Source organism: Syngnathoides biaculeatus, chromosome 11, assembly GCF_019802595.1.
Source record: "Syngnathoides biaculeatus isolate LvHL_M chromosome 11, ASM1980259v1, whole genome shotgun sequence".
NCBI classification, from domain to species: Eukaryota; Metazoa; Chordata; class Actinopteri; order Syngnathiformes; family Syngnathidae; genus Syngnathoides; species Syngnathoides biaculeatus.
Genome location: NC_084650.1, coordinates 12957455 through 12985313, shown reverse-complemented (window position 1 = coordinate 12985313; position 27859 = coordinate 12957455). Strand labels below are relative to the sequence as shown.

The 27859-nt window shown below is 43.3% G+C and overlaps 4 protein-coding genes across 11 annotated transcripts in view; 2 read left to right on the top strand and 2 right to left on the bottom strand.

Moving 5' to 3' along the window:
• The window catches only part of pdzd11 (PDZ domain containing 11), a 163598-nt gene that overhangs the window by 4834 nt on the left and 130905 nt on the right, over positions 1–27859 (top strand). Inside the window, exon 7 of one of the 2 annotated variants that reach the window (XR_009797265.1) lies at positions 7602–7727. The exons of the other annotated variant lie outside the window; for it this stretch is intronic. The gene's annotated coding sequence lies outside the window, so the exon portion shown is untranslated. Of the gene's footprint in view, positions 1–7601; positions 7728–27859 lie in introns of those variants that run through there. 2 annotated transcript variants of the gene reach the window in all.
• On the bottom strand, positions 2–10885 carry stard14 (START domain containing 14). Its single transcript, XM_061836022.1, has 8 exons — positions 10773–10885; positions 10546–10654; positions 9835–9991; positions 7637–7784; positions 6655–6758; positions 6450–6567; positions 5988–6040; positions 2–2471 (listed from the first exon to the last, which is right to left on the bottom strand). Exons 2-8 carry the CDS (start codon positions 10569–10571, stop codon positions 2274–2276), a joined length of 804 nt encoding a protein of 267 aa, XP_061692006.1. The 5' UTR covers positions 10572–10654; positions 10773–10885; the 3' UTR covers positions 2–2273.
• On the bottom strand, positions 10211–27696 carry rab41 (RAB41, member RAS oncogene family). Of its 6 annotated transcripts, XM_061836026.1 has the most exons (10): positions 27428–27675; positions 25252–25310; positions 23572–23625; positions 23169–23274; positions 20960–21071; positions 19258–19351; positions 17587–17681; positions 11726–11755; positions 11513–11627; positions 10211–10236 (listed from the first exon to the last, which is right to left on the bottom strand). In XM_061836026.1, exons 1-9 carry the CDS (start codon positions 27504–27506, stop codon positions 11555–11557), a joined length of 702 nt encoding a protein of 233 aa, XP_061692010.1. In that variant the 5' UTR covers positions 27507–27675; the 3' UTR covers positions 10211–10236; positions 11513–11554. The 6 variants fall into 6 exon arrangements, with proteins under 6 accessions (XP_061692010.1, XP_061692008.1, XP_061692007.1 ...); XM_061836024.1 differs by lacking the exons at positions 10211–10236; positions 23169–23274 and adding an exon at positions 22600–22705 and having other exon boundaries at positions 11487–11627; positions 27428–27694; XM_061836023.1 differs by lacking the exon at positions 10211–10236 and having other exon boundaries at positions 11487–11627.
• Positions 20975–27859, top strand: part of inppl1b (inositol polyphosphate phosphatase-like 1b) — a 38602-nt gene continuing 31717 nt past the window's right edge. The window contains exons 1-2 of one of the 2 annotated variants that reach the window (XM_061836010.1): positions 20975–21114; positions 26250–26343. The gene's annotated coding sequence lies outside the window, so the exon portion shown is untranslated. Of the gene's footprint in view, positions 21115–26249; positions 27068–27859 lie in introns of both variants that reach the window. The other variant, XM_061836009.1, reaches the window with a different exon arrangement.

Sequence of the window (27859 nt, the reverse complement as noted above, 5' to 3'; positions counted from 1 at the left end):
CCCCCCATGTTGTGTGACGCTTACAAATATGAAAATCCAAGTTTTTTAAAGCATCAGTTTTCTGCGGGTTTGGTGTTTTCATCGGTGTGAAATAAGCAAATTTTGAATTACATACACAAATGCTGAGAATAAAATTGAGGTGACTTGGAAACGTGCTTATCTTTGGAGGAAAAAAAATTACATTTTTCCAACAAAGGTAACAAATCAAATTGATAGTGGTTTAAAAGGGATAAAACACAATTGAAATTATTTCAAATTTGCTTGCATTTTTGGACATTTTCACTAAAATCAAAAAATATAAAGACGATGATATTCTGATTACTGATAATTCCTAAACCACTTTGATTGGTTCAAAAGTAGCCAGCAGGAGCGCTCGATTAAGGATGTGGGAATATTATGTCATCACTAGCGCACTAGTTACTGCACCAGTGTGCCGTTGCCATTCGACTAGTGTGCTGAATTGTCTTACTGGTGAGGACAAAGCCTGCAAGCACATGGACGATTCAGCACACTAGTACAATGACAAAGGGTTACTGGTAGCACTAGTGGGACAAAACTGGGCTATTTGAGAACTTGGTGCGATGATTCTAGTGAAGCACTAGATGTCAACTAGTTAACTCAGTAGTACTGATAGCAGGCAATTGTCAACTAGTGCATAGTTTTGGCTCACTCGTAACATTTCCTCATTCTACTAGTGTGCTGAATTGTCTTACTGGTGAGGACAAAGCGTACTAGCACATGGACGATTCATCACACTAGTACAATGACAAAGGGTTACTGGTAGCACTGTGTTACTAGTGGGACAAAACTGCACTTGGTGCTATGATTCTAGTGCTGCTAGTGAAGCACTAGATCAGGGGTGTCAAACTCATTTTTCTCGCCGGCCACATTGTTGTTCCGGTTTCCCTCTGAGGGATGTTATGACTGTGGAGCAAAAATATTTAATCATCTTATCATATTTTCATCATCATTTTATGTACTAGTTTTGGAATCAGAGATCAAGGGTAACGTGTTTTTCAACTATTCACGGTTGGTAACACAAAAATGCTTGTAGTATTGCAACTTTATCATTTCTAATGTATGACAATTTGAAATTTTGGTACAAATTTTGACAAAAATCATCAAAATTGACACACTACATTTGGCTTCGCAGGCCGCATAAAATCATGTGGCGGACCGGATCTGGCCCCTGCGCCTTGAGTTTGAGACCTATGCACTAGATGTTTGATTAACTCAGTCGTAATAATAGCAGGCAGTTGTCAACTAATGCACAGTTTTGGCTCACTCGTAACATTTAATCATTCTACTAGTGTGTTGACTTGCCTTACTAGGAAGGACAGAGTGCGTATACTAGTCCATGGATGAAAGGTGGGTGAAAAGAATGCTATGGTGCACTAGTAAAACAAATATTGGATGTTAATAGTGAGCCAGAACCACGCAGTAGACGACATATGCATCCTACTAGTGCTAGTGTGTAGTTGTCGTTCCACTAGTAGGCAGAAGCGTGCCCAGGTCTGTCTACTAGTATCCTGAAATGTGTTCCTTTATAAGGAAAAACAGTGTACTAGTGCAGACAAGTGAATTAGTATTAAAAAAAGGATAATAATTATTATAATTGAATAGACTGTAAATTTCATTTTATTGTTAAAATTGATTTTTTTTTGTAATATGTTGTAGTCGCTCACCTATGTTAATTTGGTAATAAAATTGTAATGACGGCAAAAACGAGGAAACTAGTCCATCTTGCTCAGTTTATTTTTCCTCCCCAAAAGTTCACAAGCGGACGTCGGCCCGACATCAGAAAAATCCGTCCGCCGCCGGGCTTCATTTCAGAGTCGTTTCCTCAATATCAGAAACGTCAAATAAATACTTCACTCAAGTAACCAGATATGAAAACGACACAGTAGAGGCAAAAAAAAATACTATTTACAGTGACTTCACTTCAGTATACCAGTATTCCATGTAAAAAAAAAAAAAAAAAGGCGTGCCACCAAAAGTAAAAACCGCAGTAATAATAAACGCACAGCTCATCATTTTTATATTTTCCTTCCAAAAAAATGTATCAATTTCATGTGCGCTGCTCTCCATGGGACCCAAAATCTCTTTCATCAAAAGGGCCCGACAGGGAAAAACAAAAATAACAGCTGTAAAAAAATGTATAGTGCAGCAAGAATGCCCAAAACAAGTACCAAAAGTGTGTGTATGTATACAAAAGGACAAAATATGGAGCTATTCATCTTTTGCGGAGCGACTTCCCCAAACGTGTAAAGGGGTCATTCCTGAGGGTCGGCGTCCTGCTCGGAGCTCTCGTCCAGGTTCTCCAGCGAGTCGCCGCGCTGGATGGCCAGCTCGGAGGGGTCCATGCGGGGCAGGGCGCACTGCTCGGGGAACAGCCACGGCTTGTGCTCCGGACAGTTGTGACGCTTCCACTCCGGGTACTTCTGGGCCGCCGCGTGGATGCACTTCATCACCTTGGGTGGGGGGGGAGCGCGCAAACGACCACGTAACGTGGGGATGAAATACATTTCTGAATATCATGGAATAATCCAGATTTTTCCAAATGTTTGAGCCTTCGTACACGCTTGCTTGGACAAATTTGTCAACGGGCGCTTCTCTTCATTGCCGCCAAACCGCTCGCTTTACAACAAGTTACATTTAAATTACCGTAATTTCCAGCCTACGACCGTGACTTTTTTTCCCACACGCTTTCAACCCTGTGGTTTATGCGGTGATGCGGCGCTAGCGTTAGCGCAGCGCCAGCGTTAGCACACTTGGTTATAAACCTCGGTACACAGAAAGAGTTTAACGCTAGCACCGCGTTAGCTCATAACCATTTGCGCTCTAGGCCGGAATGATGGTGGAATAGTCTAATTGTGGCGGGGGATAACAGATTCAATTTCAAACAGGCTACTAGTTAAATAAGCCTAGTTTAGGATGTCGGATGCCGTTTGAGAAATTTACAATGGATCGGTAAGGAGGCCTGGTGGCAGCTTTGTGTAAACTACAGTAATTCCCAGCCTACAGAGCGCACCTGGTTATAAGCCTCACCCAGTACATTTGTAAAGGAAATACTATTTGGTACATACATACGCCGCAGCCGTGTAAAAGCCGCAAGTGCCCAACGCGAGATATCTACAAAGAAATACGGTACACAGAGAGTTTAACGCTAGCGCCACTGCGCTAATGCTAGCTCTACGTTAACAGGGCCAGTTAAAAAAAAAAACCACAACATATTTTTACTCAAAATCTCTTGAGGCACGGCAGTAACACAGTAGCGCAGCGCTAACAGGGCCAGACCGGTAAAAGTCACTTCCTCGGCGCACATATTTCACCTGTCAAACCTTTTCTGCTCGAGTGCCCCGTTGCGGCCGTTAGAAAAAAAATGCACAAATTAGCCGCATCAATGCATAAAACGCAGGGTTGAAAGCGTGTGAAAAAAGTGGCCGCTTGTAGGCTAGAAATTACGGTAGTTGATGGTAATCGTTCACCACGTTTCAGTCACTCACATTTGAAAAATGTACAGGTGTGGCCTGTCATGCCCGCAGATATGAAGTTGCGGGTGTGTGTTCTGTTTGTAATTATGGGTGTGCCCCTTTAAGAGCGGAGGGTGGCGGTGTCGGATAAACTCTGAAGTAGAAGTAGTTCATTGTTAGAAGAAGAAAAAAAACCGTCAGACTGTGTTTCTGGATCGGTTTTCACGTGCGCTGAGAGAGTGCGACAAGTGCGCAGCTTAGCGGGAACATTAGTCAAGACTACACAAAATAAGCGACGTATTTCTACTCCGAACAAATTTTATGCAGATTTACGAGTGCGACGGCGCCGTCAAATCACAGTGACTGACGTTTGCGTTGTTATTGCTCACTCGCAGTCGGATAGCTGGGATCGGCTCCAAGCGACCCTTGTGAGGATAAGCGGCTCAGAGAACAGACGGATGGATGTTGTCCTCAAAGTGACGCAACTTGATCATCTGGCATTTCTTGACGGCGAGAAAAGCTGCTCAGAATTACTTTTTTAAAACGTGTTTTAATAAGTTTAAATATGTTTCTTAACCACCCCCCCCCCTCGTGTTTCTTGGCACGATCCTGTCTTACTTGATGAAAAGCATCGCCATGGCAACCTCATAATTTCAGCAGACGCGAATAAGCGTCTGCCACTTTTCTAACGACATTTCCCTTCGTCGACAGTTTGTTTCCTGATGCACAAACCGGAGGGTGGTAAAAATCTGAAATAATGACATAATTTATTTTTCGACGTCGCGCTTTTGTTTGCCGCTCCCGGCCTGCCGTACTCCGTCCGTTCCGCCGCAAAGTGTAAAAATGCGCTACTACTTCCGCATGGCCGACGACGGGGCGACATTTGCTTTCGACGCTCCCCCGCGCCACGCCCTTCGCATTACTGCACTCCTTCCACGGTGGCATCGAACGACGAGCTTCGCGAACGCACACCGCGCGCGTTCGTCGACAAGCCCGTCACACGCCCACACCGACACGCATGTTGACCCCGTGTCACACACGCAGAGGCTCCAACAATGCGACGCGCGTACGAAACCGGGTGAACGGGTTGCGCCGGCTGAGACGTCGGCAGCTCTTCAGTTCGCGAGCTCACCGGGACGGGCCCTTCAAGGCCTTTTGTCGCTATGGTTACCGTCGTCTTTTCAGACATTTAATAGACCTTTCGGCTTCCCTTTTTGGGGAGGGGGGGTAAATCAAACCGAACCACATCCGTAGCCCGTCGTAGTCTTTTACACGCCAGCAGTATTTTGCGGTGTCATTAAGATCAGGTGTGTTCAAAATCTTAAGCAGGATGAAACGGGTTCTAAGCCAGGGGCGTCAAACTCCGCATTGTAGTCCGGTCCGGCTTTCCCTCGGACGGCCGTTATGACTGGGAAACCGTGAAGATCGTTTATCGCCTCATCGTAGTGGCACGTGAAATGTATGAATCACTTTTTGGAATCAGGAATCAAGCGTAATGGGTTTTTCCAACCGTTGTTGATGTTTGGTAACGTAAAAACACTTGCAATACCTCAACGTAATGATTTCTGATTTGACAATTTTGAAGTTTTGGTACAGATTTGAACAAGAATCACGGAAGTTGATGTAAATCATTTGCCTTTGCGGGCCATATTAAATGGCGCGGCAGGCCGGATCTGGACCCCCGGGCCCTGAGTTTGACACCTGTGTTCTAATCTTTTTTTTCTTTTTTTAACTTTTTCCGCTACGCTGCCGACGTGCTGCAGGTCAGCTCGGAAAATAAAAGCTGAGCAAATAACTTGCGGACATCAATGCAAGTTATTGTGTCATTTGCTCGGCTTTTATTTTGAAGTAGATCGCAGACAAGATTCGCACAAATTGCTAAATAAATCACCGGGAAGGCTAATTAATTAGCTTGCCCCAGCACGCATCGTTACTCATCCATCCATCCATTTTCTTTGCCGCTTATCCTCACGAGGGTCGCGAGAGTGCCGGAGCCTATCCCAGCTGTCAACGGGGAAGGGGCGGGGCACACCCTAAACTGGTTGCCAGCCAATCGCAGGGCACACAGAGACAAACAGCCAATCACAATCACACCTATGGTCAATTTAGAGTCTCCAATTAATGTTGCATGTTTTTTTTTTGGGGGGGGGGGAGGTGGGAGGAAACCGGAGTACCCGGAGAAAAGCCACGCAGGCACAGGGAGAAGGTGCAAACTCCACACAGGCGGGGGCGGGATCGAACCCGGGTCCTCAGAACTGCGAGGCCAACGTTTTGCCAGCTGCTCCACCGTGGCGCGCGTCGTTACTCGAGATATTCCAATTTGGAATGATGTCTAATCACCCCGTCCTGGTTGATCCGCTCGCAAACTAGTAAATCGCACGCCGTGCGTAACTCGGAGACGTGGTAGGCCGAGGATCGTCTGCACTATGTGCCCCCTCGGAGGGGAAAAAGCCTCCCTCGGAACAACCACCCCCCCCACCCGCGACGTGGACCGTAGCTCGTGTTTGGACTTACCCGCGGCGCCAGGACTTGAGAAGCTTTGTTTACGAGCCACTTCGGAAGAGAACCTGGGAAGAAAAAAAAGATTGAAAATAACTTTTACGTACATACACATAGTATATTCAAGATACAAAAATATCCTCAGAATCATTGGCAACATCAAATAAAATAAATCAAAATAAAAAAATTAATCTAATATTCTTTCTGACTTTTGGGGAAAAAAGGGGGAGAGTAGTTTTGCTTCACACCAAACATTTTTAGATTAAAAAAAAAAAACCAACTATTATCAAACAATATTGTGTCCTATTTTACCTGTGACATTAAAAAAAAAAAAATTCTGATCATTCTTATGTTTTACTCTCTTACTATTTCTAGACTTCCCGACTTGTCGAATTTGACTGGAACATTACGTCGGCGTCACGAAACAAAACGTCAAAGTTCCGAGTTGACGGATTTGGCGTGGAAGTCCGTGCTGACCTTTGGGGTCGGCTTGCGAGAGATAGATGAAAACGCAGCTGCTGGGCCCCGTGGGCTTGACGTAGTAACCCGTGAGGACGGAAACGGCTCTCACCACGTCGGTGCGAGGCGGGAATTTCTGGACAGGGCACAACACGGGTCCGACTCAGCGAAGTCCGATTGGCTAGAAAGGTGCAATTGCGATATCGGACACGCGCTGGCCTACCGGATGTTTGACCGAGAAGTTGATGATGACGTAGTCGTCGTCCGTCACGCGCCACGAGCGCAGCGTCACCACATCTCGGTTCTTGATCGGCTTCGGACAACTCCCTGCGCGGGGCAGATCGGACCGGGAGAGGTATTAGAGCTCCGTGGTGTGTTTTTCCCCACAGTTGTCATGGAAACAGGCCTTGTTGTGACAACAAACAACACCGGACAGGACTCGGGGGCAATGCAACGTCTTACGAGATGTAACCCCGCCCCCTTCCCCCCCATAAAACCATTTTTGACAAACGATACATGTATTGTGCATCACGCTAAAGCAGGGGTGTCAAACTCAAATTCACAGTGGGCCAAAATTTGAAACTGAGAACAAATGAACCTTTTAAAATGGAATCAAGTTTTGATTTATTAATGAATATTGAACAAGCAAGGCTTACCTAATTTAAAAGTACAGGCGTGCAAAATCAAGTTGCTAATAATACTACTAATAATAACAACAATAGTAGTCATAATAATAATCATTTAAAAACACAATGGCATATTAAATAAAAATTGAACGCCTCCTTTCTGTTTGCAGCCTTCTTAGATAAATATCAAAATTAGCTTCTTACACAGGCTAATAAATTTGAAAATAAAAAAACATTACCATTCACCCCTTAATTTGAAATTGCCTCGCGGGCCAAATTGTGCCCGCGGGCCAGAGTTTGACAGATTTTTTTGGGATTAATATGAGGTCAATATAGCGTTTACTGAGGCTTGTCCAAATCACTGGCGGTACGAGAGACAACATGGCGCCCTTAAACCATGTGATGTGGATTCAACCAATGGGGAGCACTTTTTGTTGAGTTCAAAGAGTGACCCGCACGGACACCCTTTATACATCTTTGACACCATTTTTTTCCCCCCTCCCTGAGAGTTGAATGTGATAGGCGCCGGTTTTTATTTTTCTAGACACGGTCCGGTCCGGGAAAGGCGGCGGAGCTCACATGAGTAGTAGCCCAGGTCGGCGCAGGCGGACACGCGGGCGATGTCGAAGCTCTCCACCATCGCGGGGTCCCACGTCTTCCGGTACTCGCTGTCGTGGATGACGTCGTACATGGTCGCCGCAGATACGTCTTTGATCGTTATTTTACACTGGGGGACACACACACACACACACACGCGCGAGGACAAATGTCACTGCTACCCTTGTGTGGATAAGCGGACGCTTGCTATGTCATCATGTTCGCGACGTCATTTTTGTTGCATTTTGCGTCAGTTTAAGTCATTCAAAATGATACACGGAGCATTCCGTGAAAACAGTTGGAAAAGATGAAATGCAAAAAATGTGTAGAATTTTTTAAGTTAAATACAATAGTTTTTCACCTCGTGAGGATAAGCGACTCAGAAAATGGATGGATGTTAGAGCTTCCAATTTACGAAAACACAACTCCACTTTGTAAAGAATTGAGAAGAGCACATTATCATCGTTATTATTTTTAAATCCAGTAGTAGGTTAGAAATTGGCATGTAATATAAAAATAGTAAACGTGTAATAGTCCCTCCTCGACCTCCTCAAAAGTAGGCGCTGCTCGGTGAGTCGGCAGCACAGATTTTAAGCTAAGCGGTCGGCGGACTCGATGCGGGTTTGAATCCCTGGCGGTGTGATCAGAAAAGCGCAAGCGCACCACAAGATTACATTTTTGCACTGCAAATAGCAGTAAAGCACCACGGAATAACGTTATGTACTTGTGGCAGCGAAATAAGAAAAAATGTTTTTTAAATCTATAAATTGACATGATGAAAAACATTTTCCTGTATATTGAATGAATCTCTATGATGGAAGATTTTTCATTAAATTCCTTTAACTACTGAAAATGTTCTCTCCCATTCTAATGCAGTTTCTACGGCAGGGGTGCTCAATGCGTCGATCGCGAGACAACATGCCAAAAAAAAAAAAGACGTCAGCCAACATTTCCTCTAAACTGCACGCGTGCGCAATTGTGCGCCGCTGAAATTAAGCGTTGCGCACAAAAAATGCAAATTGAAAGTATAACATCGAGCGATTCAGTTTGCGGCATTTTGCAATGTGATTCAAAGAGCGAGGGACGACTGGATGTTACATCCAATGGCACAATTCACATTCGTACTGTCAAAAATGAAAAGAAGAAGCCACTGGTTTCTTTCAGGCAGCACACGGAACTCCGCCACACTCTTTTTCCTAGTTTACCCCCCCCCCCCCCCCCCACACACACACACTCATAATTACAAATGTTATGAAAGCGTCCTGCACCGCTGCTTTAGTTACCAAAACAGTCTGGGCAACGTAGACCAAAGACGAGCTAGATGTGCTGCTTATGTTTACTTTCGATATTAATGGAGAAAGTTAAAAAAAGAAACGCTCTTGTTTTAAGACGCAATGGCTGTCGGAGTAGATGACTAATGGACGAAAAAGTGGTTATACTTGACGAGATTTTCTCTTTTCCGTGTGGGAAAAGGCTGGTCTGAAGCCAAAGTACAAGGTGCAGGATGAGATGGTGTGTCATTTTAAAATTCCACCGCGGCACAGCCTGATCCAGGATGAAAGCACAGACAATACAGTGCACAAAAAGCTAATTCTGTATTTAAAAAAAAAAAAAATATATATATATATATATATCACATCATTCACCCCACGTCGATAGCTCGTGAGAGGCTGGCTGCTTGAAAAGTAGATCTTGGGGCAAAAAAAAAGTCTGGCCACCCCTGTTCTCTGGCATGTAGGCTCCCCCTAGTGGCCCACGGATGAATGACTGAATGAAATGAACACTTTGCGTCACGTGACAGTGGTTGAAACTTTTTGCGATCCAGTATTATTTTTAAGTACAGTTCAGTTGTATCTAGCTCTTAACTGTACTACATTTCTGTTTAATCTTTGAGTGTTTTTTTTTACCGTTTTACCATTTTGTGGAATAAATTTTAATAAAAATCTTTATCTGAGTAGTTTCATAACTTGTATTTAGGCACAATGGTAATGTTAATAGTGGATACTATTTTTGTGATAAATACTGAGGCCTACTACATACTATTTATATTCTAACCATTTTGCAGGTACTTGGAATGCATTTATATTTTCTCGAGATGGTATTTGGCGTATAAAATTCGCGAACCGCTGTTCTGCGCGTTGTAGATTATTATTTTTTTTGTAAATATTGTTTGAACTCACCTTGATCTTGTGCACTTTGGGCCCGACGCGGTTGCCCTTGTCGGCGGGCACTTCGATCCACACCTGCATCCCGTGGCTGTTGTACTTGCTCAGCCAATTCTCCGCGGACAAGCACTTCGCCTTGAAGTCGGAAAACGCCGACTCGTCCGGCAGGATGCTGGCAAAAGACATGGCGCCGGATCGTCGCGCGCAAACAAAACAGAGAATGAAAAATTAAAAAACAAAAAAATAAGGCGGACAAGGCGGCTCTTCTTCTAAAATCGTCCACCTCGAAGTCAGGTCGGGCTTTTTTTCAGGTTGCTGCGGGAATATAAAGAGAAGCTGATCGCAGATCGGGTCGAGCAGGATTCTTGCGGCCGAATACCTGAGCCATGCCTTCACGCACGCGCGCACGCCATCGGACTGGAACAGTAACACACTTCTACCGGTGACGACACTTTCTACAGGTAACCCGCCCCGCCAAAAAAAGTACTCTACTCACAATAAAGTATAATATAGTTGTAACAGTTAAACAAATCATACTTCACTCCCACAAGTTTGTATTTTAGGATTGTAAACGAGCTTTTATATGTGTATATCGATGTAAAATCAATGTAATACAAATTTTGTTAAAAAAAAGTCCCGGCTGGATGTTCAAGTAAACGAATCCAGCGTCGCTTTTCGGGAACTTTACGTCGCGTGTTGAGATGAAGGTGCGCTCCATTTGTTTACCTTTCTATCCACCCGTCCGTTTTCATTGCCGCTTATCCAAACGAGGGTCGCGGGGAGCGCCGGAGGCTATCGCAGCAGTCAACGGGTAGGAGGCGGGGTACACCCTGAACTGGTCGCCGGCCAATCGCAGGGCACGTAGAGACAAACAGTCACAATCAAACCTATGGTCAATTTAGTGTCCAATTAAGGTTGCGTGGGTTTTGGAATGTGGGAGGAAACCGGCCTACCGTAGGCACGGGGAGAACACGCAAACTCCACACAGGCGAGGCCGGGATTGAACCCGTGTCCTCAGAACTGTGAGGCCAACGCGTTACCAGCTGATTCACCGTGCCGTTTACCTTTCTGTACAGACATCATATCTCGATTGTTCATTTGGATTTGCGGGCACATTATTGCAACTTTTTGACCAATAAAAGAGTATTTCCATACGCGTTTTATGCCTAATTCCACCCCACACGTTTGTATTTCGTGGCAATAAATGTGAAATATTTCGTTTGCCTGTTGTATAGCTGCGTAGCGTGCGCAGTATGATCATTTCCAGATACAGACCAAGTATAAAGTGTGCGTAAAATACTAGTAAACGGCGCCCACGAAGAGGTTACTGTGTAACGTCGACACCAACATAAATAAGTCAAACACAAATGTCAGTTCTATCGACCCCCTAGAAAAAACGGGAACTAGCGCACTCCATGGTAATACAATTTAAACCCTGCCACTAAACTTGGAGCCTGACTACCTTTCCACCTGCTCTCTTGCCCGTACAACACATCGCCAACCTTCCTCCTCCTCATCATCACGCTTTTCCGTATGGCCGTATTTAACGTAAATGTCTGTTGTTCTAGTTCGGTACGGAAGTAGTTCTTCCGTGACACCCGGCCACACCTTAACGTCGTCACGTCTTACATAATACTTAACATACAAAAAAGTTTCGGTCTCTGATTTCTCAACGTGTGACGCGCCCCCATACCTTGCGTGCTGTTGAAAGCATATTCGTGATGAAATGTATCATTCAGTTCAGCATTTTTGTCTTCAGGAATGTTGGCCTCAATGCCAGGCTGCCAACAGATGTCACCAAAGTAACACTAGAATGAAAATAGTCAGCAAATAATGTCGGATGCAAATAGGCAAATCTACTCATCCGGAACTGTGAAGAATGTGCACGGTTGGTTGCATCACTTACCACCACGAGTTCAGCCCGCTATAAGACCGGCTGTAAAAAAAAAAAAAAAAAAATGGAGACGGTAGCGTAAATAGCACAGTGCAGTAGTCCAGCGACGTGAGCGAACCCTCATTTCTTATCGCTAGCATAAGAAAAATCGCACTCTTGAGTATTATGCCGTATAAAAAAGACGAATACATTTCCTCGGTGCATATCCTGCAAATGCAGAAAATGCAAGCACAAAACTTGACTGACTGTATGTACCCTTATTTTTCTTTGTTAGCATTAGCGCCACCGACTGATATTATCCTTCCACTGCTGACGAAACCCATGTGAATTGATGGTAGCCGGATATTGTGCAGATTACTACGGCAGCATCAGCCCATCGAGTGGTGGTGGTGGTGGTGGGGGGGGGGGCGTTAAGGGTATGCTTACCTCAATATTTCAGTCATCTCAAAAAGACCACGTGACAGCTCATATCTGGAAAACCTTGTAAGTTGAGCCATTTTTGTCTAAAGATGCTAATATATTTCAAAAGTGTACCCGTCGATCTTGTTACTTAGATGAGCTTTGATTATATTTTACGAACAATGTATGCAGAAATCCGAGCCTATGGAAGATTTGGATTTGAAATGTAAAATGATCACATTTTCAATAGTCGCGACAATGCGCTGTCTAAAATTCATCGTCTGTGCCACCAGGCAGGGTTACTTCAGGTCAGAACCGAGCAGCCAGCCAATCGCTGTTACGCTTTCTTAGTCACATGACGTCACATACTAATAAAGCGTAACTGCAATTGGCTGAGTGTTCGCGTCTGACCTGAAGTAACCCTGCCTGGTAGCACAGACGGTGAAGTTTAAACAGCAAATTGTCGCCGCTTGAATTGTTAACATTGAAAAGTGACACTGAAATACAACTTTTGAAAATGTGGTCACTTTACATTTCAAATTAAAATCATGGTGGCACATATTTACTTCCATACAAGTCATTTTAAAAGGTTGCAACAGTTTTTTTTGGGGGTGTGTGTACAAAACAATGCTTTTCAAAATATTCTAATAATAATAATAATAATAAACAAAAAATGGCCTTCACGAATGGTCTTTGGTGAAATAATTTTTTATTGTATTCCATGTGACAGGCCGACACTTGTATGCCATCAACGCTCCTTTTTACACACCGGATAGTAGTAAGTATTCACACGACATTTGCTAAACACAAGTTGGACAGACACGATTTCCAAGAGCACAAAGCTGGAGTATTAAGTGGCGAGTCAAAGAAGAGCTCCAAATCTTTTCGTTTAAAAAAAAATAAAAAAAAAATTAAACGTTAACGCGTAGTTTTCAAACCAGCGACGGCCGACGAGGACCGACCGGCGTGTTAAGCTGTGGCTAAATAATTGGTTTGTTCCACCGTGTGTGTGACCATTGCGGCCTTGACTGTAAACAGTGTTACTATGACAACACACCCGCGAGAAGTCCTTTCTAACTGTATGACAATGCCTAGAGAACGAGAGAGCGAGAAAAAGAGTGAGAGAGAGTCCTCGGCAGACACGCAAATAAATAAAACATCTTTTCGACATGCGCATCAGCATTTGCACTTTTGGTCAAGCAATTTTTTTTTTTTTTTTTTTTTAATGTGTGTATGTCCGAGTTCCTGAATAAATAATCACATATTAACAAGGCCTACACGAGCAATAATAGCAATACAGCGAAGGGTTCACGACTAACGCAGGCTTTTTTTTTTTTTTTTTTTTTTACAGCGAGGGGGGGTGTTAGTAAGCCTTCTTTACGGGAGGGGGGCGGGGCAGCTAGGGGGACGCTCTCATCTGCCGGCTCTAGTAAACCGGTCCAAGTCAACAACCGGATTCCCTTTTCGTATATTTTACAATATTTGTGGCTTGATTCAGTGCACAACGTCGGTGAATAAAACAAGCAAGGCATCTGTGTCGAAATCCCGCGTCGCGGGCGTGCTCCGGGATGCGCGGTGTGATCAAAACAGTGGGGAAAGGTCGGAGATGTCATCTGGGAGGGTGCAGTGGCGGCTTCCTCGCGCCCTCGTTACTATTCCGACACGTGTCGGTGTCAACGCGGGATGGCTTCTGGTGAAATCGCTCGGTAACGCGCGCTTCAGCGGTTATGCTCGGGAGGGCGTCTCGGTTTGGGGCTGCTTCGCTTCCTCGGGGCTTGGACTACAAATCATGAATTCCCAAGTTCATTAAATATATTTTGCAGATCTAAGACCGTCTATTGGCTAATCATCTAAGCATTTATTTCATTTCCTTGATATCCATCTTACGGTCTATATACTAGTATCCTATCCTCACTAATAGATTGCACACACTTGTAGAACGACTGTCTTTTGAGGAATGGTTTCCCCAGTGTCACTTTTTGCCAGGCAGTACACAATTAGACCATACTAGTATACATACTATGTTGCACTAGTAGGGCCAGCCGGTAAGCATGTGTCACACTAAGTAGCCTTCTGATATATGATATTGAATAAATGCTAAAAATACAATATGGAAAGCCATTTGTTCAGGTATTGATTCCATACTTTATTCCAACTTTGCAATAGTAGTAGAACGACAGGGAGTCCTCGGGTTAAGACGTTTAGACTTTACATTCCCCGTCCGCCATTTTGTCTGGCTAATGCTCATCCGTGTTTGTATCATACAATATTAAAGACAAAGCCCGTATTTTAGAGCATGCGAAGGTTTCCGTTCCGATGTTGGATACAATGATCACAAAACAAGGTTCTTTGATACTTGTCGAGATGGGGAGGATTGAGGACCAGGTTCCTTCGCACGGCCTCCCCGTCTTCTTCTCCATCTGCCTCAGTACGTCTACATCTTATTTCAATGTATTTGTTTTTGATACAAAGTATTTTGATGTCAATTCTGACTTTATCGGCAGAATCTAACTTGCGTCGAAATTCGAATGATGTCTCTACTCTAGGAACGGATGTCGTAGACTGAGGACTCCCTGTAAACGTTACTATTGAGGCAAAGATTTTGATTAGTTGGCTCCGACTACAACTAGAAACAAAATTTGACAACTGCTGATTCCCAGTGCAGCGGTTTATTCGTAAGGTCTAATCACGTGCTAATTAGTCAAGTGTAATTACATACTAGTAGGCCAAAAGTGGAATTAATAGTGGAAAAAACATTACTATTATGACACTTAAAGGGCTTTGTAGAAACCCACTTTAGCATTTCATTGATGTCCTCGAAGACGGAAGGTTCTAGTGCACAGTTGTCAAACTCAGGGCCCGGGGGGCCAGATCCGGCCCGCCGCACGATTTTATGTGGCCCACGAAGGCAAATCATGTATGTCAACTTCTGTGAGTCTTGTTCAAATCTGTACCAAAATTTCAAATTGTCACATTATAAATCATAACGTTGAGGTATTGCAAGTGTTTTTTTTTTTACATTACCAAACATCAAGAATGGTTGGAAAAACCCATTACCCTCAATTTCTGATTCCAAAAGTGATTCATAAATTTCACGTGTCAATACGATCAGGCGATAAAACGATTTTTATGGTTTCACAGTCATAACGGCCCTCTGAGGGGAAACCCGAACTACAATGCGGCCCGCGACAAAAATGAGTTTGACACCCCTGTTCTAGTGCACGGGACATGGCTAATACTTGGTTCCAGTGCAGCACAGTAGTCCACGACTAAGGCCAAAAGTGGCACTAGTAAAGGGAAAAATCAGTGACAGTCGTTGTACAAGTGCGACAAACGGTTTTACTACTTTGTCAGAGTGCACTGACACCTTCAAAGCCAGTCGTCAAGGATACGGAATCGGAAGGGCTTTCCTTGGTACTACCGAATTACGCACCTATTAGCGCGTCCTGATGTGTTACGTGTGTGTTATTATGTCACAAAGTGAGCCAAAAACCGTGTGAAGTATGTGACGATTAGTACGCTCTTGTTCTACTTCCTTAAAACGCAACACAGAACTGGAGAGATAAGCGGCCGGCTCAGAACTTCAAACTATTGAAGATTAAATTTAAAAAAAAAAAAGATAAGACAAATGTTGAGAACTGAACCGAGCGGAGTCATTTAAAGTATCCAGAAAATGCATTTTTTGTTACGTTTTTTTTTTTTTTTTACGTGACAACAATGACAAAAAAAAAAAAAAAAAAAGAGCCACAGCACGTAGACTCCGAGCTCGCGCGATGAACCCGACAAGCCGTTTAGCCGAGTGGGTCCGCGCTTCTATTTAGTGGAATGCCACGCAACCGGACCGAACTGAAAAAGCGGATCCATTCGTACATGTGGATTCTCCGTTTGGGTACGGTAACGCGCATCCACGCCGGAGCTCGGGAGGCGTTTGGTCCCCGAGTGACCACAGAGAGACAAACCGTTGGCGGTGGCGGATGGGCGACGGGTGGGGGTGGCGGCGAGGGACACGCTTGATGGGGTGAGGGCGCGGTGGGGGCGGGTGGGTGTCGTGTACTAGCACGAGCAGCTGCTCTCGGTGACCGTCATCTCTGGCTGCTTCTCCAGTTTGATGTCGATCACTGAGGCAAGTTGGCGTTAAGCAACGTTTACGGCAAACTTGAAAATTAAATTCATTTTTTTTCCTTTCAACAGATAAAGACACTTCTTAATAGACAAAGGTCATAAGTTGCACAGGAGAAATTGGACAGACAACCTCTGCATATTAGCAAATGCCAATTACACAAAATGAACATGGAATTAAAGTTACTTAATTTTGCAAAAACATCAAAATGATGATAACAAATCCATTTTTTAAAAAGTACTAAGTTTGAATGCGCTGAGAAGAAAGTCATTTTATGATCTTTGCAAGAATGAAGCTGCATTTGAAAGGATTAAAAAAAAGAAAATCAATATTGTGAAAATGTATTTTTCCAAGCTCTAATATGATTATTAAAGTCATCGATGAACAATGATAGGAAATGACGTAAAAGGCGCAATAATTTCATTTCCGTAATATTACGTTTCTCCCTCCGCAAAAAGCCCTGCCAATGAAATTATACACCAGGTGAACCTCAAAAGTGCCATGGCGATAACAAAAATATCATTTTAGTCCTAAATCGTTTACGATGAACTCTTTTTTTTTTTATTTATTTTAAGTTGCGATTTTATTGAAATAAATTTGTCAAGACAAAAGCAAATCACTTCAAGACCAAAGCAGCGTTTCATCACGATAAATAGCCAATCTTATGAGACAGGTTTATTTTTTTCCCAAGCGAAAGCCACAATAATATTTACGTCAAAGTTTATCAAAGGAAGACAGTAAATTAAAAAACTTTATAATCATAGTAATATGTCTGAACATGTCTACCATCTTCATATGAAATGCCATGGCAATTATTTTTTATACATTTCAACCTAAATGTCTATAAAAGTGTTGGGCTCCAACCTAAATAAATAAATTCAATCAAATATGTATCACTAACTGCATTGCTTCCACTAACAAGATGGCCGCAAACGGGGAGGAGCTCATTTCCAAAAGCGCCGACTTAGCGATTAGTTTGCGATAGTTACTGACTTTTCCAACAAAACTAGGGACTATTAAAAAAAAACTAGCAAATTTACTTCCTCCTAAGAAATTGATTTGAATTATTTTTGTTGTTTTGCGGCCTTCCAAAGGCGCGGCGTCAATTGATACGCTGCAAAAGCAGTGATTTAGCAACGCGTTGGGTACTTTTGACCGGACGTACGTTTCCGAGCTGTAAATATTTTTGCTGCGTGTGTACATCTGAGATTTTGACTTGGGCCCAAAGTTAAGGTAGAGAAAAGGAATTGGTTTGAGTTTTTGTTTCATTCTTGCACTGGTCTGTACATATTAAAAGAAATGCTACACGATCATTTGCGAATCATTTTGCAAAGCCACAAAATGTACAGCTCACCGCATTACTGGCACTTTTCGAAGGATACTGTCTTCTTTGCTTTTCTCCGCTGTGCTGTCCATTCCGGGCAACGCAGCGGCGACACGACGGAACAGCTACAAAAAAAAAAAAAAAAAAAATTAACCAAAAATGTAAAGCGTCAAGATGCAGATATGGTGGGGGAAAAAATACATAAACACACGTGCCAGTTCTGAACAAAAATATACATAAATTTACCGTAATTTCCGGCCTATAAGCCTACACGTTTTCAAGCCTGCGGCTTATTTGTTCATTTTTGCCCACGGCCGCAAGGGGGCACTTGAGCGGAAAATAAGAGTGAGACCGGTGGAATATATGTGCCGAGGAAGTGACTTTTACGGTGTCTTTTTTTTTTTTAACTGGCCTTGTTAGCACTGTGCAAGTGTTGTGCTAGCGTGTTACTGCCATGCCTGAGATTTTTACCGGTAAGTCCTTTTTTTTAACCGGCCCTTATCCCTTTTAGTGCTGCGCTAGCGATGGAGCTATGCAAGCGTGTTGCTGCTGTGTCTCAGTGATTTTTGCCGGTATATTTTTTTTCTTTCTAACCGGCCCAGTTAGTGCTGTGCTAGCGTGTTCCTGCTGTGTTACATCCACGTCTCAGCAATTTGTAACAGTATGATTTTTTTTTAACCGGCCCTCTTAGCGCCGCGTTACTGTGTTGCTGCTGTGTGACTGCCACGTCTCAGTTATTTAGCCATGTTTTTTTTTTAATGGTTTTGTTAGTGCTGCGCTACCGTGTTGCTAATGTGTAGCTCCTGCGGCTTTTTTTTTTTTTCTTTTACCGGTATGGGATTTTTTTTAACCAGCCCTGTTCGTGCTACTGTGTTGTTGCTATGTTAAGCTAAGCTAAGGTATTAAAACTTTGAAAACACTTTCCATGTACTGTCTTTCTTTGTAAATATCTCGTGTTTCAATGTGGGCACTTGCGGCTTTTACACAAGTGCGGCTTATGTATGTACCAAATGGTATTTCCTTTACAAATGTACTGGGTGAGGCTTATAATCAGGTGCGCTCTGTAGGCCGGAAATTACATTAGTAGGTTTATCAAAGGACTGTTCAACAGAGTTCTATTCCTTTAAAATCAATTCTCATAAAAATACACCCTTTGTTACTACTTGGTAGGAAAAAAAAAAGCAAACAGCAGTAAATGTGTGTAGTACATGCAGAGTTAGTGAAAGGGGGAGTTGAAGAGGAGGAGTCGGAAGCTGCAGGGCACAATCGGGATGCTTAGGAAGGAGCCAGAGAGGGCGAAATCTCTACCTGTTTGACATTGTAGCCAGTCTTTGCGCTGGTTTCAATGAACATGACATTCAGTTCCTTAGCTCTCTGCTCGCCCTCCTCCGTGGTGATCTGTCTGCTCGGGGTCGGAGGCCACGGAGACCGAGACACGGACAGAGAGAAACATTGCAAAAGGTGACGAGCCCGAAAGCAGAGAGGAGAGAGAGAAGAGAAGAACGCTTGTTTGAAAGAAAAGAGAGGTTAGTTTGGTTAGAACACAGAGAAATAGAGGAAGGAGCTATGCCGGCTAGAAGGAAAATGACTCATTGCATTGATTCGGCAGTCAAATTGTCAGACGACGACTACGCGGGGGAGTTGCCCCCCCCCCCCTCTGAAATGAAGGACAACATGGCCGCTTTGCCAGCCGCCACCAACCTGTTTGACGTTATAGCCAGCCTTGGCGCTGGTCTCTATGTACATCACATTGAGCTCTCGAGCTTTCCTCTCAGCTGCCTCAACAGAGACTTGCCTGCCGCGGGGCGGTGGGAGTGGGCGGGGTTCGGCGGAGGAAGGGGGCGGGTTGGGAGAAGACAAGGTGGAAAATCCAAAACAAACAAACACATGCAAACAAACACAGAAATAAAATGAAATCAAAATGACAGAATGAAAGTGAGGAAATAACGCATAACGAGGCAAAGAAAAAGACAGTGAACCCCTCCCTGTTTATTGTGGAAGGGGGTGGGGGGGGGCCATATAAAACACTTTTTGGTTTTACCCCTCACATGCGTTTTAAAGGTCTTCTTCCATCACAATCCATTTGTTAAAAATGTTTTATGCTTAGCGTAGCTCAAAATGAGACTGACATGGTTTCATCTCTAAATGTGCGCAGTTCGTCAATAGAAAATTTTAAAAAACAACAACACTAAGCTTACAAATAAAATGAATGGATTGACGGATGTTAAAATACTGGCCCACTTTGTATTTGGTACCCAACCACTCAACTTTAGTTCAACGGCAACATGGCATTATCGGGTTTTAAGCCAGTGAGTCTCAGCTGCTGCCGAACCGTTAAAAAAAAAAAAAGTCTAGATACGATCAAAAATGAAGTTGCACAACTCTAAATTCAAACTTGCCTGTAAACTGTAAAAACCCATCGAAATGTGTTCTTAAAAAAACATACATAACGGGTAAAAATGATACAGCAGGGGTTCACAGCAAAAAGCACTCAATCATAATTGTCACGTGGCAAATTATAACGACAAAAAGATGAATGAGGTACACTTTCAGGGGGGAAAGGTGGGCTGGCAGAGGTTTTACAATACAATGTTTCGAGGTTGTATGTACAGTAGTTTGTCTACTTACAAACAAAATGAAAAATTCAGGTTACGAAAACGCCTATTCGGAAAAACATTATATTATAATATTCATTACAAAGGCACTGGATGGATTCGCAGCCCCCAAATTCCACCGAGCGTAAACATCTTGTATGTTAGTTTGTGTGGCGCATGCGAGCTGCTCTCCCATTGGGTGTAGCATCTTCCTGGCGTCCCATTGGCTAGGAGGGAAGTCAATCTTTACCTATGATGCATTTCGTTCCCCTCGGACACTCGAGCGTCACCAAATCGCACGCTAGGGCTTTCACACGCTTTGTCACATGCTAGCCCGCATTGTACAACTTTTTCGTTTGTGTTTTTTTTTTCAAGTTCATTCCTCTTTCTTCAACCTGGGCCCCAAGAATCTCTAAATCCCCCACGATGCCTTTTGCTTCTCATTCACCGTTCTCTTCGCATAGTCGGCCAATGCCAGAGGTAAGCGAAAATAATATTTAATCTTCTCTACGTGATGTACTTTGCTTGTTTTTATTGTTTAGTTTTTTTGGGAACAGATTAGTCTATTTCCATGTAAAAAGCGCTTCTACTTACTAAAAATTATGAAACGACTTCCAGAATGAATAAAATTTTGTAAGTCGAGGTACTACTGTACATCAAGGTTTCACTATGGGTGTGATTGCTTTTTCTTTGGCTTGGTGGGGCTTTTTATTTTTGCTTACACTTGCTCCATATGATGGACCAGCCTGAATAAGGGTAAAGAGTAGTGAAATTCTAGATTGAAGATTAAGTTTTACGCAACGACAGACCTTTTATCCGCCAGGTCTGTTTTGTTCCCGACAAGCATGATGATGACATCACTTCCTCTCTCCGTTCTAACGTCGTCAATCCACTTTGAGGTTTGTTGGAAGGAGTTGAGATCTGCAAATGAAAGAAAATGGCAGAAATCAGTGCCCAAACACAAGTATGTGGACTTCTATTTAACATTATTAACTTTGAAAAGATGTGCACAAGCAGGTACAAGTTTCACATATGTACAAGTGGCTTCTACTGTACTTGTGTTAGTAAGCAAAAGTATTAAGAGTGGGAAAATGGAAATGGTGAGGTTGAGTTCTACAATGTCTGAGGATTTTTGAGCATTTCTAAGCAACAACACACGCAGTGACAACAACATTAGTTACACCAGCACAATCTTTACAAGAGCGGTCTTGAAAAGTGTTCAGGTACCAGTAGTAAACAACCAAATGTAGTTTTCATTGGTGTAGAACTCCACTTGTGCAGGCTGGCATGTCTGATCTTTGAGTTACAAATATACAGTCACTCACATTTAAAAAATGTACAGGTGTGGTCCACCAGTCATGCCCGCAGACATACAGTTGCGGGTGTGATTAGGGATGGAATCTCAAGACCTTAAAATAACTTACTGAGTTCTTATACCAGAGTATGGAGTTGTTACCTAATGCCATAATCGTAATTTATTGACACTGCACAGATTGAGACATACATTTTTAAAGTGGTCAATAGACATTCAATTTCAAAACTAAATATTCATAGAATCAAATCATTTTATTTCATCATGGTGTATTGTTATAATCTCGCGTAATTTACAGCGCTATCTATTGTCAATCCATTGATGACAGCTAGCAGTAGATGATCTATATCTATATCTATAAGGTTTTTCAGCTTCAAGCTAATGCGGTACCACGGGGGGAAAATGACCATTCGCATTTGGATTTTTAGACAGACTAGTCTAAGATTAGAACTTAGATCAAGTCAAAGTAAAACACAATCTCATACTTATTATAGTTACTGAAAGCAGCCAGCCTCCAGCGATCGACTGGCAGTGCGGTGGGGGACGGTGTGAAGGTCTGAGCACTCCCCCGTGCTGAAAAGTCTCCTTGTGATTAATGCGCATGCGTTACGAACAGGGGAAGTCTGGGTACGTAGCAGACCCTTACTGGGAAATCCCCGGGTCACATAGTTCCCCTTCTTCTACATAGAGGGAGCTAACATACGTTATAACCTCACCCCAACCTTCGAGTTAGTTTGTAAGTTGATAAAAAGATATACACAAATATGTACGTTCGTTGTGTTCGTCTTTCTGAGACGTCCATAGCGAACATGAACGCTCGCCTGCAAGTTGTCAAATGGCACATGTTGAAGAAGCATGGATGGGGATGTTTCTGACGGGCTGGAAGTTGACAAAATATACGCGCATGCGCATTAATCACAAGGAGACTTTTCAGCACAGGAAGCGCTCAGACTGTCACAACGGGATGTGTTCCGTGTCGGTCATCTGGAATAAAACCGCACAGTGTAACAGCAGGAATAACCCAAACAGTGATTTCTTTCATCATCACGGGTTGGGGGTCTTGCGCAGGTGTACCTAATGTAACTGCAACGTCTCTTTGCCACCTAAAAGGAACGTTAGCGAACAGCCCTGACTCACTGGTGATGTCATACACAACCACGGCAATGGTAGAGTCACGGATGTAGCTGGGAATTAGGCTACGAAAGCGCTCCTGTCCGGCAGTGTCCCAAAGCTGGAGTCGGACCTGCGGGGTTGGAGAGTGGAGATAAAGAAAGGGGAAAGCAGAATAAGAAAGGAGAGCCAGGAATAGAACGCGAACTGCGAGCCAAGGATTTTTTTTTTTTTTGATGAAGGAATGGGGAGAAATAATTGAAACGATGAAGTGGAGGTGAGCAGCTTGACGCAAGGAAAAGAAAAAAAAAAAGAGGCCCTGGTGAATCATTCTTTAGTCATATCCCATTCGGAGGATCTCTGCTGACAAGGAAATATCGGAAGAAATGTTAAGTGATTCATTCCATCAGCCTTTTTATATAATTCAGCATCTAAGGAGGGTGGACATCCCCCCCCCCCTGGGCAAAACTGGTATAATCCTTTGGAGACATGCTGGAAAATGCCCTCAATGTGTTTCCACACTGCAATCTATGGCCTTGCACATTCTACTGTACAAGGAAAAGAAAAAGGAGGTGAGACAAGGCCGTGATACCTACTGGCTATGTCATAAACCACAACTGCGGCGGCTGAGTCTCGGATGTAACTCGGGATGAGGCTGCGGAAGCGCTCCTGTCCCGCCGTGTCCCAGAGTTGCAGCCGAATCTTTGGCCGCACACGACGCGTACGCGCACGAGTGGAGGACAGGGAGGATTTGGTGACCCAGACGGAGAATGGAAGGAGAACAAAAAAAAAACACAACAAAAAACAAAACAAGGGAACTGAAAATATGATCACGTCTGACGAAATGAATGAGGTCACTGTAGGATATGGTCAAAAATGAGAAGGGGTGATGATGGAGAAATTGGGGATGCTACATAATAGGCCAAAGCGTGCCTTCAGCATTCTAACAGTTTAATCATTCTATTGAAAATGAATAAAATAAGGGATAACGGGGCTTACCGTGCGATCTTCTAGGTACATGGTTTTTGACAAAAAGTCAATGCCAATTGTCGCCTGCAAAACAATCACTGCATCAAATACGGAGCAAGAGGAATGTATGATGTAAACAGCAGATGTCTTCAAGTGATGTGCCATTCTTCTATCAGTGATGTAAAACTATGAAAGGCCTTTTTAAAACTGCAAAATAGAAGACGGATGGATGGGTAACAACATAACCGGTGGCTTTCGTTTTCGTTTGCAGTCCTGTATAAACGGCATGTCTACCCGGCAAATGTACGACTTTGCACATACCGTAATTTCCAGCCTATAACGTGACGTTTTTCCACACGCTTTCAACCCTGCGTTTTATGCGGCTAATTTGTGCGCAAGGGGCACTCGACCGGAAAAGGTAAGAGTGAGACCAGTGGAATATATGTGCTGAGGAAGTGACTTTTACCGGCCCGGCCCTGTTAGCGCTGCGCTAGCATGTTATTACCGTGTCTCAAGTGATTTTTACCGTAATGCTTTTTTTTTTAACTGACCCTGTTAGCGCGGCAGTAGCGTTAGCGTGGCAGCACTAGCGTTAACCTCTCTGTGTACCATCTTTCTTTGTGGGCACTTGCGGCTTTTACACGGCTGCAGCCTAATTATGTACCAAATGGTATTTCCTTTACAAATGTACTGGGTGAGGCTTACAACCCCCTGTGCTCTGTCGGCCGGGAATTACGGTACATTCAGAGATTTCTAACAGACGATGGATGAAGCTTGACGACGCGAAAGTATTGAAGCAACTGTCGATGTATAACGACATTAAAATTACGGGGAATCACGGCTAACAAAATTGGCATCTTATACACAGAGAGATATACAACATAGCAATATGAATCATTTTCTTCATCATACCTATCCTATACTGGAACAGTCTGGTATGATTTCATGTTAGACAGTCAGGAAAAAAAATGGTCTTTTTATGCAGTTAAGCCGAGCGGTGTCAATCTTTATAGCCAAGACCTGCTGTTTTCGCGGCACATGCTTTTGCCTCTTAGGGGCAGTGTGGTTGGGCATACATGGAACTGTTTTTTACGTGTTTATGAGACTTATTTGATTGTGAATCTCTCCCTTGATCTAATGTTAACTAGCCCATCAATATGTTTTTCTGCTGGGTGTTCAATTCAAATCAAAGCACCTTATTTGTCCCTGCAGGGCAACTAAAAGGGCATATAAAGAGGGTGTTAGCATTAGTTGGCCATCTTCAACCCAAGTGTCTCATTTTTACATAGACAATGTGTGCAATTCTTTTTGTTGTGCTTGGTTTGACAGTCCAAAATGGCACGGCGTGTCATTCAACACCTATTAAGCATGCTGAGGGATACCAGAATAATAATAATAATACATCACAGCCTTGCGGCAAGCAATGTAGTGCGTCGAGGGCGATTTTACTATGCAGGAACTTGCAAACACAACACGCGCCGAGGCACGTTGCTTTTTTAGACAGTTTTTTTGTTAAAGCGTCACCATACTAATACCAAGTCAAGATTTTATAATTTTAACATTAACAGTGGTGAACTGTGTAGTGTGACAATGTGTCTTCAGAGTACATCTGGAACTGTTTTTTTCCTCAATTGATTATTTCCAATGGGAAATTGGTTTCAAAATCAATCATACTGTTTTTCATCGTACTCAGCCATTGTTTGGTTTTACCTGGTAGGTGTTGTCAAAGCTGTCATACATAAACCTGGTGATGAGCGAAGTCTTTCCCACTGTAACAAAAAAAAAAAATACAAGTTCAAGCATCTTGACTGGACTTACGTTTGGTACGTTCGGAAATGCGCTTCGAATGCCGCGCTTCCGACCCTCCGACTGAAGAGACAAAGTGGCCCGAGCGTCGTCACTCAACTGATGTCTACAGGCAGAACTCTTAAGAGAAGTCGGGGCGTTAGATCGCATTTCTGAACGTACCCTTGGAAAGAGACACAAACTATAATGTGATGCATTGACCGGAAATCAGTGTCACACCTTTTGAGTTACAGCGCAAATTACAGGTGTCAAACTCGTGGCCCGAGGGACAGATCCACCACTCAACCTCGCGCAAAAGCTTCCTACAAATTTTCCTTGTGAGCCATTAAATGATAAGGATCAAATGTGATTAGGGACAATAATCATGAGCAAGAGTAATAAGCAAGAGTTCCCTAGCCACACGCCTACTCTACAAACTCAGCTTCGGAGTAGTGGACGTCATTACCAAGCGACACGTCAAACTTAACTCTTTGCAATGACATCCCACGAAAGAAATAACGTATGCCATTATTGGAATTTTAATGGGCCCCGTAGCTCAGTGGTTCGAGCATTAAAACCAGGGGTTGTGAGTTCGTTTCTCACTGGGGTCTCTGCTCCCCAAGAGGGGTTGCATCAGGAAGGGCATCTGGTGTTTAAAAAAAAAAAAAAAAAAACTGGGCCCAACAAATATGAGTGTTTATCTGAGATGACACATTGCGGCGACCCCTGACAGGGCAAGCCGAAAGAAAGCATGTACGCCATTACTAGAGTTTTAATACCATAATAATCAACACTGTTCATGTTGTTACTAACTTGCACTTGTCTGCATCCTTCTTAATAAGATGATGAAGTGATGTTACGTTCCTTAAAATTTAACATTTACGGTAGTTGATGTTCTGTTTAATGTCAACTTTTATTTACAGAGCAGCAGCGGCTAACAAAGGTGTGCACAAGGCTTTGTTGATGCCCAATCATCTAGCAAAGGGCCCGCAGTGAGCATTTGGTGGAGGTGGCGAGGTAAGGAGGTTGCCACACATGCACCAGTTGTCGTAGTACTTCTTCTACTTCAGTACAACTACTTTACTTTAGTACTTTACTAATGATAATAGTGAGGGCAAATATAGCATTATAGTAACACAGATCTTCAACTGGATATGAAGGACATCGAATATATGCTCAAGCGGCTTTTCATATACTGTAACACTAAAGTGATGTGACTGATGTGAACTGACTAGCTCACACGCTGAGCTGGCAATATGGGTGGAGCCACTAAAATAGACGATCAAACACGTCGCCAAATTCTTTCGGTTCTTCCATAGTTTTGTGTTTCAAGCCTCGGTCCTGAAGACTCAATGTATAATTACCCAAGAATTGTATGTCTTTTCATCGACTACAGTGTATACCGCACAGCGGCATTAAATAGGAGTGGAAGGCCGGCCGGCCGGCCGGCTGGACCCGACATCCACTGGCCGACGTGGCTCGGCAAGGTCCAACTGTACAAGATAACAGCTCATTTTGTCGCCACAAAAAAAAAAAAAAATTAAAAAAAAAAAAAATCACACTATTCTGATTTAATAGCACGTTGTCAAGCAACGCGAATTCGAGCTTAAAATGTTCGTTCGCCTGTATAGCAAAAACTATACGGCGACTAGCTAGTGTGGACTTTCATTGACGTCAAGGTGGACACGAATCTCACACCACATCGTAACGAAGGCTTTGTGTCCTCGTTTCGAATTTTGAGGTACGTTTTAAACGTGTACAACAACCACTCGGTATTGTCATTTTTTTATTCGTGTTTGGTTGACAGTGCAGAGTTGAAAGGCGATTCGTTAGCTTTGACAAGGTTCCCCGCGATGACATCATCACAATTCCAGAGATTAAAATACGATATCAACACTGTTATCTATTTTTAACCAGCAAACATAAAATTTTGAGTTGTTGCTTTGGATGACTGGTGCTCATTTTGCGCTCGTTTAAGACTTCAGCCCGGCCGCTAACTAGCTGCAAGCTAACAGTGCGAGCTAGTTAGCCGGATGCTAACATGATGCCCATTCACATCCGGTTACCGAGCACAAACAACCCCAACGGCGTCCAAACTAACCGCTCTGCTCGCCCAGGAAGACGAGCTTGAACTTCCGAAGAGGGTTGCCGAACTCCCCGCCGCCGGTTGTGGTCGACATTTTGGCCCAAACAAAAAAAATACGAAGCAGCTAACTAGCCGGCGTTGGCCGTAGTGAAGTGACGTCTAGACTGGAGCGAGGGTGCAGCCACAGAGGTGGATCGTCATCCAGAAATCCAATCGCTCCGGCTTGTTTTTTTTTTTTTCTGCTTTCCTTTTCGTCCTTAACTTGAACAGAAGTGAAACAGCGCAACCATGAGTCTTTGGAGAAAAATTTAGCAGCACTTTCCTTTGGAAAAATATAGTCTGTATAGCAGTGATATTTTTTTTTTTTTAATACCTGTTTATCAAAATAGAAATGGGTAGAGGAGTGACACACTAATAAAATGAGCAAAAGTTTGTAAGAATCTGGTC